This window comes from Megalobrama amblycephala, linkage group LG1 (assembly GCF_018812025.1).
Source record: "Megalobrama amblycephala isolate DHTTF-2021 linkage group LG1, ASM1881202v1, whole genome shotgun sequence".
NCBI classification, from domain to species: Eukaryota; Metazoa; Chordata; class Actinopteri; order Cypriniformes; family Xenocyprididae; genus Megalobrama; species Megalobrama amblycephala.
In genome coordinates, this window is record NC_063044.1 from 13060855 (window position 1) to 13074876 (window position 14022).

A 14022-nucleotide genomic window follows, 5' to 3' on the forward strand; every position below is an offset into this window, starting at 1 on the left:
ATCACACACTGTCCTCAGACTTTTATCCTCATCTAGAGACTCAGGAGCTCTCACATGTGTCTCCTCTTAAAGAGATCTCAGCAACATCACACACTGTGCTCAGACTTTTCTCCTCAGCTAGAGACTCGGGAGCTCTCACATGTGTCTTCTCTTAAAGTTTAGATGAGATCTCAAGAACTTTACAAATTGTGCAACAATAAAATAAAAAAAGTCCATAATTTCAGCGTTTAAGCCTATATTAAGAGTGAAATTATGCAGAAATGAGGTTAACATTACTCTTAATTGTAGATATAATAAGAAAGTAGTACTTTCTTAAAATAGTAATGTACCAGATGCTGTTATCAGGAAATTACTACCGGTTAGGTATTCATGCACTTTCTTTGCTGAAAGGCACATTAAATGGCTTATGACCCAATCCTTGACTAATTTGATTATTAATACATAGTATATGATATAATTGTTTGAGTTCACATTGAGACATTTAACTTGGTATACACATTGCAAAGTTGATGAGATCACTTTTAAAATTTAAAGAGGACAAATGTGAGAACACCAAAGTCTTCAGCTAAGGAGAAAAGTCTGAGCATAGTGTGTGATGTTGCTGAGATCTCTTTTGAAACTTTAGAAAAGACAAGTGTGAGTGATCCTGAGTCTCTAGCTGAGGAGAAAAGTCTGAGTACAATGTGTGATGTTGTTGAGATCTCTTCTAAATTTTAGAGGAGACAAATGTGAGTCATCCAGAATCTTTAGTATAGCAGAAAAATCTGAGCATCGTGTGTGATGTTGCTGAGATCTCTTCTGAATCTTTACAGGAGACAAATATGAATGATCCATAGTCATATGTAAGGAGAAAAATATGAGCACCATATGTGATGTTGTTGAGATCTCTTCTGAATCTTAAGAAAAGAAAAATATGAGTGATCCAAAATCTCTAGGTAAGGAGAAAAATCTGAGCATAGTGTGTGATGTTACTGAGATCTCTTTTAAACTTTAGAGGAGACAAATGTGAGAGTAGAAATGTCTCTAAGAAATGAGAAAAATCTGAGCACAGTATGTGAAGATGATGAGATCTCTTATGAAACTTTAGTGGAGACAAATGTGAGAGTAGAAATGTCTCTAAGAAATGAGAAAGATCTGAGCACAGTATGTGAAGATGATTAGATCTCTTATGAAACTTTAGAGGAGACAAATGTGAGAGTAGAAATGTCTCTAAGAAATGAGATAGATCTGAGCACAGTATGTGAAGATGATGAGATCTCTTATGAAACTTTAGTGGAGACAAATGTGAGACCACCAAAGTCTCTATCTAAGGAGAAAAATATGAGCACAGTGTGTGAAGATGATGAGATCTCTTCTGAATCTTTAGAGGAGACAAATATGAGTGATTCAAGGTCTTTATAGCCAAGCAGAAAAATATGAGCACAGTGTGTGATGCTGTTGAGATCTCTTCTGAATCTTTAGAGGAGACAAATGTGAGACCACCAAAGTCTCTATCTAAGGAGAAAAATATGAGCACAGTGTGTGATGTTGTTGAGATCTCTTCTGAATCTTTACAGGAGATAAATCTGAGTGATACAAAGTCTCTATCTAAGGAGAAAAGTCTGAGCACAATGTGTGAAGATGATGAGATCTCTTATGAAACTTTAGAGGAGACAAATGTGAGAGTAGAAATGTCTCTAAGAAATGAGAAAGATCTGAGCACAGTATGTGAAGATGATTAGATCTCTTATGAAACTTTAGAGGAGACAAATGTGAGAGTAGAAATGTCTCTAAGAAATGAGATAGATCTGAGCACAGTATGTGAAGATGATGAGATCTCTTATGAAACTTTAGTGGAGACAAATGTGAGACCACCAAAGTCTCTATCTAAGGAGAAAAATATGAGCACAGTGTGTGAAGATGATGAGATCTCTTCTGAATCTTTAGAGGAGACAAATATGAGTGATTCAAGGTCTTTATAGCCAAGCAGAAAAATATGAGCACAGTGTGTGATGCTGTTGAGATCTCTTCTGAATCTTTAGAGGAGACAAATGTGAGACCACCAAAGTCTCTATCTAAGGAGAAAAATATGAGCACAGTGTGTGATGTTGTTGAGATCTCTTCTGAATCTTTACAGGAGATAAATCTGAGTGATACAAAGTCTCTATCTAAGGAGAAAAGTCTGAGCACAATGTGTGAAGATGATGAGATCTCTTATGAACTTTAGAGGAGACAAATGTGAGAGTAGAATTGTCTCTAAGAAATGAGAAAGATCTGAGCACAGTATGTGAAGATGATGAGATCTCTTATGAAAACTTTAGAAGAGAAAATGTGAGAGTAGAAATGTCTCTAAGAAATGAGAAAAATCTGAGCACAGTATGTGAAGATGATGAGATCTCTTATGAAACTTTAGAGGAGACAAATGTGAGAGTAGAATTGTCTCTAAGAAATGAGAAAAATCTGAGCACAGTATGTGAAGATGATGAGATCTCTTATGAAACTTTAGAAGAGAAAAATGTGAGAGTAGAAATGTCTCTAAGAAATGAGAAAATCTGAGCACAGTATGTGAAGATGATGAGATCTCTTATGAAACTTTAGAGGAGACAAATGTGAGAGTAGAATTGTCTCTAAGAAATGAGAAAGATCTGAGCACAGTATGTGAAGATGATGAGATCTCTTATGAAACTTTAGAGGAGACAAATGTGAGAGTAGAAATGTCTCTAAGAAATGAGAAAAATCTGAGCACAGTATGTGAAGATGATGAGATCTCTTATGAAACTTTAGAGGAGACAAATGTGAGAGTAGAAATGTCTCTAAGAAATGAGATAGATCTGAGCACAGTATGTGAAGATGATGAGATCTCGTATGAAACTTTAGAGGAGACAAATGTGAGAGTAGAAATGTCTCTAAGAAATGAGATAGATCTGAGCACAGTATGTGAAGATGATGAGATCTCGTATGAAACTTTAGAGGAGACAAATGTGAGAGTAGAAATGTCTCTAAGAAATGAGAAAAATCTGAGCACAGTATGTGAAGATGATGAGATCTCTTATGAAACTTTAGAGGAGACAAATGTGAGACCACCAAAGTCTCTATCTAAGGAGAAAAATATGAGCACAGTGTGTGATGCTGTTGAGATCTCTTCTGAATCTTTAGAGGAGACAAATGTGAGACCACAAAGTCTCTATCTAAGGAGAAAAATATGAGCACAGTGTGTGATGTTAATGAGATCTCTTCTGAATCTTTACAGGAGATAAATCTGAGTGATACAGAGTCTCTATCTAAGGAGAAAAGTCTGAGCACAGTGTGTGAAGATGATGAGATCTCTTCTGAATCTTTAGAGGAGACAAATATGAGTGATTCAATGTCTTTATAGCCAAGCAGAAAAATATGAGCACAGTGTGTGATGCTGTTGAGATCTCTTCTGAATCTTTAGAGGAGACAAATGTGAGACCACCAAAGTCTCTATCTAAGGAGAAAAATATGAGCACAGTGTGTGATGTTGTTGAGATCTCTTCTGAATCTTTACAGGAGATAAATCTGAGTGATACAAAGTCTCTATCTAAGGAGAAAAGTCTGAGCACAATGTGTGAAGATGATGAGATCTCTTATGAAACTTTAGAGGAGACAAATGTGAGAGTAGAAATGTCTCTAAGAAATGAGAAAAATCTGAGCACAGTATGTGAAGATGATGAGATCTCTTATGAAACTTTAGAGGAGACAAATGTGAGAGTAGAATTGTCTCTAAGAAATGAGAAAGATCTGAGCACAGTATGTGAAGATGATGAGATCTCTTATGAAACTTTAGAGGAGACAAATGTGAGAGTAGAATTGTCTCTAAGAAATGAGAAAGATCTGAGCACAGTATGTGAAGATGATGAGATCTCTTATGAAACTTTAGAAGAGACAAATGTGAGAGTAGAAATGTCTCTAAGAATTGAGAAAAATCTGAGCACAGTATGTGAAGATGATGAGATCTCTTATGAAACTTTAGAAGAGACAAATGTGAGAGTAGAAATGTCTCTAAGAAATGAGATAGATCTGAGCACAGTATATGAAGATGATGAGATCTCTTATGAAACTTTAGTGGAGACAAATGTGAGAGTAGAAATGTCTCTAAGAAATGAGATAGATCTGAGCACAGTATGTGAAGATGATGAGATCTCTTATGAAACTTTAGTGGAGACCATTGTGAGATTGTTAGACTTTTTGTCTCAGGAGACAAGTGTGAGAATCAGGAGACTCAAGCAAAAGTCTCCATTTGATGTTGAAGTAACCTCATTTATATCTAGGAGAAACATTTGAGATGTTAAAGAGATCTCACTTTTGATTTTTCTTTCCTATGGGCTAGGAGGAGTTCGAAAAAGTAGGTTTTTCAGAAAATTCTAAATGGCGGAAACATTTTCATGACGGAAAATGACGTCATATGGTGCAATCGATTCGTCTTGAGCCAAGGAACCCTTACAGTTCAAAAGTTATTAGCATAAACATAATTGAAAATTTGGACAGCTGGTGGCGCTAGAGGGATTGAGTTAGAGAATCCAAATTTGCTATGGACAAAGGTCAGACTGTCCTCTAACTGTGTGCCAAATTTCACAACTTTCCCGCAAGCGGTTCTATGGGCTGCCATAGACTTCAAGAGCGGAAGAAGAAGAAGAAGAATCGAAAATAAAAAGAACGCCAACAGATACAATAGGTGACTAAGCACCTTTGGTGCTTGGCCCCGAACTATGGCAGCAGAAGAAGACTGCAATAATAAAAAAAACTTTACTAAACAAGAGACAGTTCTTTTAAAGCAAGCAAAATACATCAACTGTAGGAGGAAAAAAAGAGAAATGCCTGGAAATCTATTTGTAATGAATTCAATTTAAATAGATGAAATAATATATATATATATATATATATATATATATATATATATATATATATATATATATATATATATATATATCATATGATTATTAATGCTTTTGTTTTGTCCTTTACATAGCAACAAACTAAACGTAACTATTTATACATGTGATAATTGGTGTTGGCGGTCTAGAAATGGTTTGATAGAAATTGATTTGGTTGGATGCTTCACTATATAAAAAAGACAATTGTTGTTAGCAGGTCCTCAACCCAAACACAAGCTCAACACTTCACCACAACGGTAATCTCCAAAAAACACTAACGACATAAAAACTTTTGCATAATAGAACATTAAACAATAAGAAGTCTCTCCATATTCTCATCTTTTTATAAAAAATGCATAAACACGTTTTCAACATTTACTCTCCCACTTCAGCCCGGTGCAAAGCATGATGGGAAGTGAAAGTCCTGTTTGATTGGGTTAGTGACTGAAACATGTTATTTCAAAATGAAAACATCAAGTGAGATCTAGTAACCATTTCAAATCAATTTAACAGGAAGCAATCACATCTGAACCAGAAACAATGGTGTTAAATCAAAATAAATTCTTTAAATAAAGTGAACAGCACCCAAAAAAAAAAAAAAAATTATATATTTAGATATATATATATATATATATAAGAAATACATGAGTCTTCTTTGAAACACAATGTTAATCTGAAGTTAAACCTGGTAGGTTTAATTTAAGCCTCAGTTTAGTCCTGGAGTAGCTCTAGTCTTCCTCCAGGAAATCATCTTATTAAACTCTGGACTAGACTAAGTCTAGGACTATTTTAAACTATGACAGTGAAAGCAGATTTCTGTTATTCTGTCTTAAAAAGCCATTTTATTCCTGGACTAGGCTTAATCTCTGTCCAGGAAACCGCCCCAAAATAACTTACCATCCACACCAATGGATGATGACACGCCTCCCATGCCTTTTCTTTAGCATTTAAATCTTAGGCTATATAAAAAGTCCCACCGGTCATGCAGAACTTTGTTTCTATACTTCAGTAATCAACTGAGTGACATTTATTGTACACCCTTGTTTCATGTAGTTCTCAGACACCAGCCTGTCACGTGATTATCACTTTTTGCAGAGACGTAAGGCCCTCGCCTTGACATAATATAACAAACTGTGCAGTGCATTTCACATTAAAAAAACTTTTAATATAATTTTGACCACATTAGTTATTTTTCCTACTCATGGCAAGTGTTTTGCTTTTCTTTGCTTTACCCCAGGCTTAAAGTAAAAAGATGACTGTGAAAAACAGTAGTATAATTGAATTAAATGCATTTATGGTGAGGTTACTACATTCTGATATCAATCTATGTTGATTTTGAGCACGAACAATGCACTGTCGCTTTATTTCAGCACGTGTAGCACAGCAAAAATAGACTCGTGCGTGAATGATCGCTGCACTGCTGCAGATGCAACGCTCCTGAAATGCATTGCTGGACCGCATCCAAGCGCTCTAAGCTGTTAATATGGGCACCGGAGAAATATGTGCCGCATACACACTGCAGACGGAGTATGTGTGAACCTGGTGGGAGTACAAACTACTACTGCCAGACATTACCCTATGCCAGGGTCATACATTAACTTTTCCATTAAGGGGCTGCTTGCAATTGATTTCCAGGGGCTTTCTTACCTTCATAAGGGCCAATTTTTATGATTACCTGTGTTGTGTTTTATGTTAAATACTTAAATTTAACCAATTACTTAAATTAATCAGAATCCTATAGACTATAGACTGTTACCAATATAAATTCATCATTGACAAAAGCCATCTTTACACTGCAAAGGTGGAACAGAAGCTGCATTTGAAGTAGCATTTAAATGTTTATTTACACAGACTGTTTAATGTTACTCATTAATTATAAAATTACAGGAACTCATTCCAGGGTCATTATTGTCAATTAAAGGGATAGTTCACTCAAAAATGAAAATTATCCCATGATTTACTCACCCTTCACACCATCCTAGGTGTATATGACTATCTTTATTCAGACAAACACAGTTGGAGTTATATTTAAAAATAACCTGGCTCCTCTAAGCTTTATAATGGTCAGTGATGGGAATACTTGCGTTATAAATAAACGGCGTTACTAATGCTGTTACTTTTTTAGTAACGAGTAATCAAACAAATTACTTTTTCTCCTGTTACAGCGGCGTTACCGTTACTGACACAAAAAAAATGTCGCGTTACTGTAATTGAGCTCACTGAAGCGGTAGATTAGTAGGCTCTCTCTCAGCATAGGACCTGAAAAGTGTTTTCTCTGCTGTGTGTTGGGGTTAGTCATACACAAATATAATTTTAAACTGATAATAATGTACGATGCTTTGTGTGTGTGTGTGTGTGTGTGTGTGTGTGTGTGTGTGTGTGTGTGTGTGTGTGTGTGCGCGTTCACTGATTAAATGTGTATTTACTGACACTATGTTTTTGTTGCAGTGTGGATCATGGAGGAGAGTTCAGGATTACAGCAGGACTGCACAAATGTATGTCTACACACACATACACACACTCACTACACATTCATGGACTACACACACACACACACACACACACTACACATATATATAGGGTACAATGGGCTAAAGGCACACCTTTAGAAAAAATGTGTTTTTCACTACTCTCAAAGTAGATGATTAGAGGAAAAATATATATGTTTGTACTGAACATTGATGGAGCAGCAGATTTTGTGTGAAAATAAATCATAAAAGTGGTTCATTTTGTTTAAAATCTTATAAATGTATGAGGTGGTGAGGACACACATGGGGTAAAAGGCACACAGTGTTCATACAGATACTTTAGCTAAAATAATGTTTTTAGTAATGTAAAAGTAAATACTTGTTCAAAAGAATCACTTTAGCAAAGTTTGTACTATTTTCTGTTTATTTTAAAAAACAGAATAATTATTTTTTGTTCAATAAATATACTGTTATTAAAATAGTGTTAATAATGTTAATATAAAAATATATTTTGAAAATACAGAAACAAAATTACTCTAAAAAGTAAAGCATTGAATGAGATCCCATAATATTACTATAGATTTATAGTAGTCAAGTCAAGTCTCCTTTATCTATATAGCGCTTTTTACAATGCAGATTGTGTCGAAGCAGATTAAATTAATGTAGTAACAATAAATTATATTGTATTATATGATTAATATAATAGTTTTTAAATATGACTGTTTCATTATAAATATGGGCATTATCTCTAAGATGGATACCCAATTTGATATATGATATTCACCATCTTACTCCATGTCACAACAAATGAAAAAGGCAGCAAACTATTCATTATCATGTTAATTATGGTGCCTTTTACCCCAAATACTATACTTTTACATATTCACCCATTATTGAAAAACTGTTGGTTGAATTACCTTGAACAGAACTGAAAATCATTAAGAAGACCTTTGTCTGAAAATACAAACATTAATTTAATCGATTCTCATTTGCTACTTAAATCAACAACATTTTAAAAAACATCAAATATTAGATCAAACTACATTTTTTTTTTTTATATATATATATATATATATATGTATATGTATGTATGTAGTGATTTTTACTCCATTCACCTGTGACGTAGTGATTTTTGATCATGTGTCACTTAAGGTGTGGTTATGAGTGTATCAGATGACCCCTCCCCCTTTTGTAATACGGGGCACCAGTTAAGAATACTATCTTAATAATTTAAGAACACTCCAAAAGAGCTGTTCAATAATTCAGAATTAATATAAAATGGAGGGAGTCGGTCAACTGATTTATCTGAAGGATTTGTGAGTCTGGCCAACTAGTAGAATCTTTGATCATCAACACAAGGAAGACACAGTTATAATAAAATCAATGAAATTTATTAACAATAAACATGCAAGAGTAAATACCACAACAATTAATAATGAAATAATGAATATGCACTTCTAAGAGATAGTAAAATAATAATCAAAGGAGAATACTGAATTAAATCGAAGAAACAAATAAATGAAGTGAACACAGAATGGATAAATGCAATGCTGTTGAACTGAATGTAGGATGGAAGAGAATCGTATGGGAATGCTTATGGGAGCCACCTAATGGCTCTGGTAAAATGGTGATAAATAATTGCTTATTTATCATTCAACAAATAATATCCCTATTATTTGTAACAAACTGACCTCAAATAACTGTTATCTAAACAGGTTAGAGTAACATATGCTGCGTGTATAAACTAATGCCAAGGTCTCTAGAAAAGAGGTTTGGTAAGTTTATATTTACGTTCCACACAGTCGGGTGATCAATCCGGTAGCAGAGACGTCTTCCACTGATGATGCAGGCTGCGTGCAGTGGGAGGGCGCGGAGTTGCGATCCAGTAGTCGTGCCACGCTGGGCTGGAGGATGCTGAACTTCGGTTGCGCCAAGAGGGTCCTTTAGGATGGACTGGGCAGCTGGGTCAGATGAATCTTCACAGGTTCCTTTGCAGGCTGGCTGCGTCGCTGAGGAGCCGTGTGGTACAGACAATGTCTGCCGATGCAGAGGTCCTTTGCGGACTGGCCTGCGCTGCTGTAGGAGCCGTAAGGGTCAGATGAAGTCCCTAAATGCTGGGGCCCTTTTTGCAGCTAGAGTGCAGCTGGAAGCAATGTAAAAGGTTTTGCTCGCGAAAGCTTCACCTTAACCGTCTTGTAGTCTCTTTCCTCGTCAGGTCAGAAACTCAGGACGTGGAGTGTCTGTTAATGTCTCCTTCCCCCTCGAGTTGGAAACGCAGAACAAGGGTGTGTCTACCCGGGGGACATATTTATCCCTTTCTGATGAGGAGGAGATTGAAATGTGGCGCCTTGCCGATCCTGGAGTGTGATTGGCTACTGTTATCTGAAGCAGGCCCGGTGTTGCCCACCCTAGTGTGGAACTCATTTGCATAGCATAAAGTACAGTGTTAAAATAGTGTCTTTAACATTTTACCCATGCATTATTTCTTTACCAAACCTCTTTCAAATTATTAAAGGCATCGTAGGGAACAGATAGACACCAAACACGATATGACATGGTTAAATCATCGTCCATGCATTTGATTATCTGTTAACAGGTCTGTCCCATGACCTGTTGGTTTAGCAGTCAGTAACCATTAACATAAACTGTGCTTTGCATGAAGATGGAGTGGATGTGATGCAGTTTAGATCAAATTAAGGCCTCCAAACATAGGTATGAATGGATTTAGATAGATCTTTGTGGTCTCTCTTTATTTCAGTCTCTGCTGTTCCATCCAGGAGGTCCTGAAGGAATTTTTATGGCAGTCCTTGCCTAAACCTTAGTAATGAGTTTAATGGTTAGAGTCAATGTGTCGTCCAATGAGAAGTCTTCTCCTTGGTTTTGGTGGGTGCAGAAGGTCCCCCTTCCTGTTCTGGAAGAGGTGTCTGGTAGTTGTCCCAACATCTTATCTGATGTTGCTGAACATTTATTAATGTTCATTCACCAAAGATCCAATCACGGTGTGGCACATCTTCCTACACACCAGCAGTTAGAGAGGGGCCCTGTCGTAAACTGGTCCCTGGAATGCCATCTTGACTGGTGTTCACAACATATATATATATATATATATATATATATATATATATATATATATATATATATATAAACATACGCACAGACACATATATATTTATATATATTAGGACTGTCAATAGATTAAAAAAAATTATTATTAATTGCGATTAACCACACACTTCTGGTGAAATTAATCATACACCATTTATCCTGTTTAACATGTCTATTTTGCCATCATTGCCTTTATCCAGCAAAGCAAACCATCAGATTGAAGTGTGATTTTCACAAAACTGTATTTTTCAGCTGTTTTCAAGGTAAATTTAGGTGTCTTTCCAAAAAAAAGGACACTTGTAGACTCCAAAAGGACACCAAATAACCAAATTACATGACTTCATATTATTTATACATTAATGTGCTTCAAAGCACCATAAAAAAAAATCACAGTAAAACACGTTTGAGAATTCACAGTGTATAGTGTGTGCAACAGCAAAGAGCTTGTTTACATTTTAGACGAGTAAAGGTGCGACACTGAACAGGACCACATGGAGATGCCAAAAACCCTAAACCAACCTTGACCTGCATATTTACTAAAGTACACAGCAACATACACAGGACAAATCCACACATGATCCTATCATAGTAAAACACCAAGATCAAGATGAAGGCGACGCTGAAACACTGCAGCCTTGTGCACTTATTCAGTTCAGCGCTTTGACAATATTGCTCCTGTTATCAGCTGCGATGCAAACTTGTTGCTCAGCTCTCAAACTCCAAGAAACATCTGCGATGATCTCCCCGGTGTGTTTATTCAGAGAGTAAGTTAACTGGTTTGCAGACAAGTGGATTTCAGCTCCAGCCATCAATAAAATGAATGGTGAGACTGATGTAGGGCTCCAATAGATCAGAAGTGTTATCTGAGAAAGCTTCTGTGACAGCTGTACGTGAACTTTAAAATACAGTTTCAGGAGCGCATCCTGGCCAAAGTATTTACGGCAAGGCAAATTGTATCGGGATCTGTTGTCTTTAGCAGCCGTCTGAAGCCAGGTGAATGTGAAACGTGACCGCCGGATTTCTTCCCACTATGTCTCACATACGGTGCAGCGCAAGAGAATGAATCGACCGGCTTTATGTGTTTCGGGACGACAGGTCCACCAGATTGTTAGGCAGATGAAGAGTGCGAGACTGTGATGATGGCTCAGAGTTTCATGCATTATTTTGATTGGTATCGGCTATCTGAAAACCAAAACACTAGGGATGTAACAGTTCACTCAATTCACGATTTGATACGATTCATGATACTGGTTTCACGATTCGATTTTCTCATGATTTTTCTTAACAAAATGAGATTTAAATGATAAAATGTCTTTTTATTATTTCTCACACAAAATTCTGCACATTTCTTAGCGAGGACGGAGGAATTGAATCAAGTGAAATGATATATCCTCGCTCCCTTTAGCGTCACTTCAAAGCGTCATCAGCTGCATTCCAGGGATCTATCCATATGTCATTAAAGTTTGGTTATTTAAAAAAATTATAATAAATATTACTAAAGCAAGAAGCCCCGTTGAAATATATGAGGTACAAAGTTTATTTAAATTTAAATTATTGTGACAGATATGAAGGGGGAGGAGAATTTATGCGTGCGTCAGGTTTCCCGACGAGAAAGACTTCCTCAAAGGATGCAGCTGTGTATCCTCGCTCATGACTCCTCAGGAAGCCTCCTCACTCCTCGATCCTCGCCTCCTCGCGGTGCAATTAGAGAATTGAGATGTCCTTCAAGATGGCTGAGCTCGATTGTTCTCCGGGTCATAGGATGGAGGACAGAGGAGCGAGGAGCGATATTGAGAAGCACCCTATATAATTGAACAGTTTAAATTTAGTCTTCCATTAACATTCAAGCCACACAGGCTTCGTATGCTCAGCATATCTAGTAAACAGGTGAGAGGTGTTGATTAAATTTAAACATAATATATAGCGATTTTTTTTTAAGCATCTTTGGAAAATTGATTTATGGTGCATTTCAAATAATATGATGTTGAAATCCTTGTGGGAATTAATATCATGTAATATCATGTAATGGACAACAGCCTTTTAAGCAGCATAACCGTTTACAAGTACAAATGAGTAAAACTGAACAACATATTCATTTTAAATATGCTTATGGCAATGCTTCATAATAGTTGACAAATGTTTATATTACATTAAGTTGGTACATTGTAAATGTTAAAATGTTTTTCAAAATATCTTTATTTTGAAAAATATATTAAAATTCTAAATATATAAATATTAAAATAGGCTATATTGCAGTAGGCCAACACATGGTTAAGTACATTTAAACCCACTTAAAGCTGAATCCTTTTGCTATTTTCAAGTACATATAAAAAATACTTTAAGTAAGAGTAACATAATTATATGTTTTCTGTAAATACACTAATTTCACTAAAAGTATACTTGTGTTTAGCATATTTTTTAAAAGTGTATCGAAACATATATTTATTACCAATGTACTTCTAGTAAACTGTTTAGGAATTTATTAAATGTATGCTTGTTTTCAGATTATATGTTAAAAATGTATCAAAGCATATATTTATTAAAGTACTTCTAGTATACTGTTTAGAAATTTATTAAAAAATATGCTTGTTTTCAGAATATATGTTAAAAGTGTAACTAAGCCAGAGGTTGCGTTAGATTGTAACTTTGTCCGTCATTTTGACGGACAGGGTCGTAAAAAATCCGTCATAATCTATTATTACTTTTATTTTTGTTCCGTCATTTTAATTTTCATCTTTTAATTATAATAACACATTTAATTGCTTTTATTTTTGTTCACATTAAGTTTTGTTTTATAGAAATTTGAATTGGTAAAAATTTTATCTTAATTTTAATAATTCACTGGATTTAATAAATAAGAACATAGCAGAAATTTGCGGGCGCTCTGTACTGGAGCGCGTACATGAATGAACATCTTTGCCGCCGACAGATTCAGAAAACATTACTTCATTAATAAACTATGTCTCCTTGCTGTTTTGGTCACATTCATGACCAATTAGTAAATCCCATTATGCCTTTTTCAGTTGAGAAAACATAGTGCGTCCCACCCAATTCATAGCTTTGTGTTGCTTTTTTGGAACAAATGATTTAAAATTCTGTCCATTTCATTAAGAAATTCAAGCCATAAATACCGTTTTGGCACTCTTTATGTGGCGTGATATATCGTTGTAGCTTCTGGGTACTCGGCTGTGCGTTATCAAACGCATAGTAAAAGATTCGTGCCAGTTTAATTTTTGTTCTGGATCCAGTGCATCTGCTTATTGGAGCGCACTCGCCACCAAATGGACAGGGTGGGAATTACACTTACAAACAGCATGAGTAAGATGCACGGCCTTCAGATAATTTTCGGTTAAGACCTCTGCGCAATATACCAAAGTCTAGTATGGTTTAGAAATATATTAAAAGACAAATTTTTTTTAATGCACTTTTAATAAAAGATGTTGGGAATACAAATGTATTATTAACAACTTGTTAGTATATTTTTAATACATTTAATACATGTCTTTTTCACCTGGGTTTTTGTAATTAACATTTGTACACTTCATTAAAATTAAGTGACAGTATATATAAAAATC

General features: G+C 35.5%; 1 protein-coding gene across 5 annotated transcripts in view; it reads left to right on the top strand.

Moving 5' to 3' along the window:
* Window positions 1-14022, top strand: part of LOC125263195 (NACHT, LRR and PYD domains-containing protein 12-like) — a 79273-nt gene that overhangs the window by 46710 nt on the left and 18541 nt on the right. For all 5 annotated transcript variants that reach the window (XM_048182135.1, XM_048182167.1, XM_048182125.1 and 2 more), the window contains exon 10: window positions 7323-7369. In XM_048182135.1, the coding sequence (XP_048038092.1) occupies window positions 7323-7369 (47 nt within the window). The remainder of the gene's footprint in view (window positions 1-7322; window positions 7370-14022) is intronic.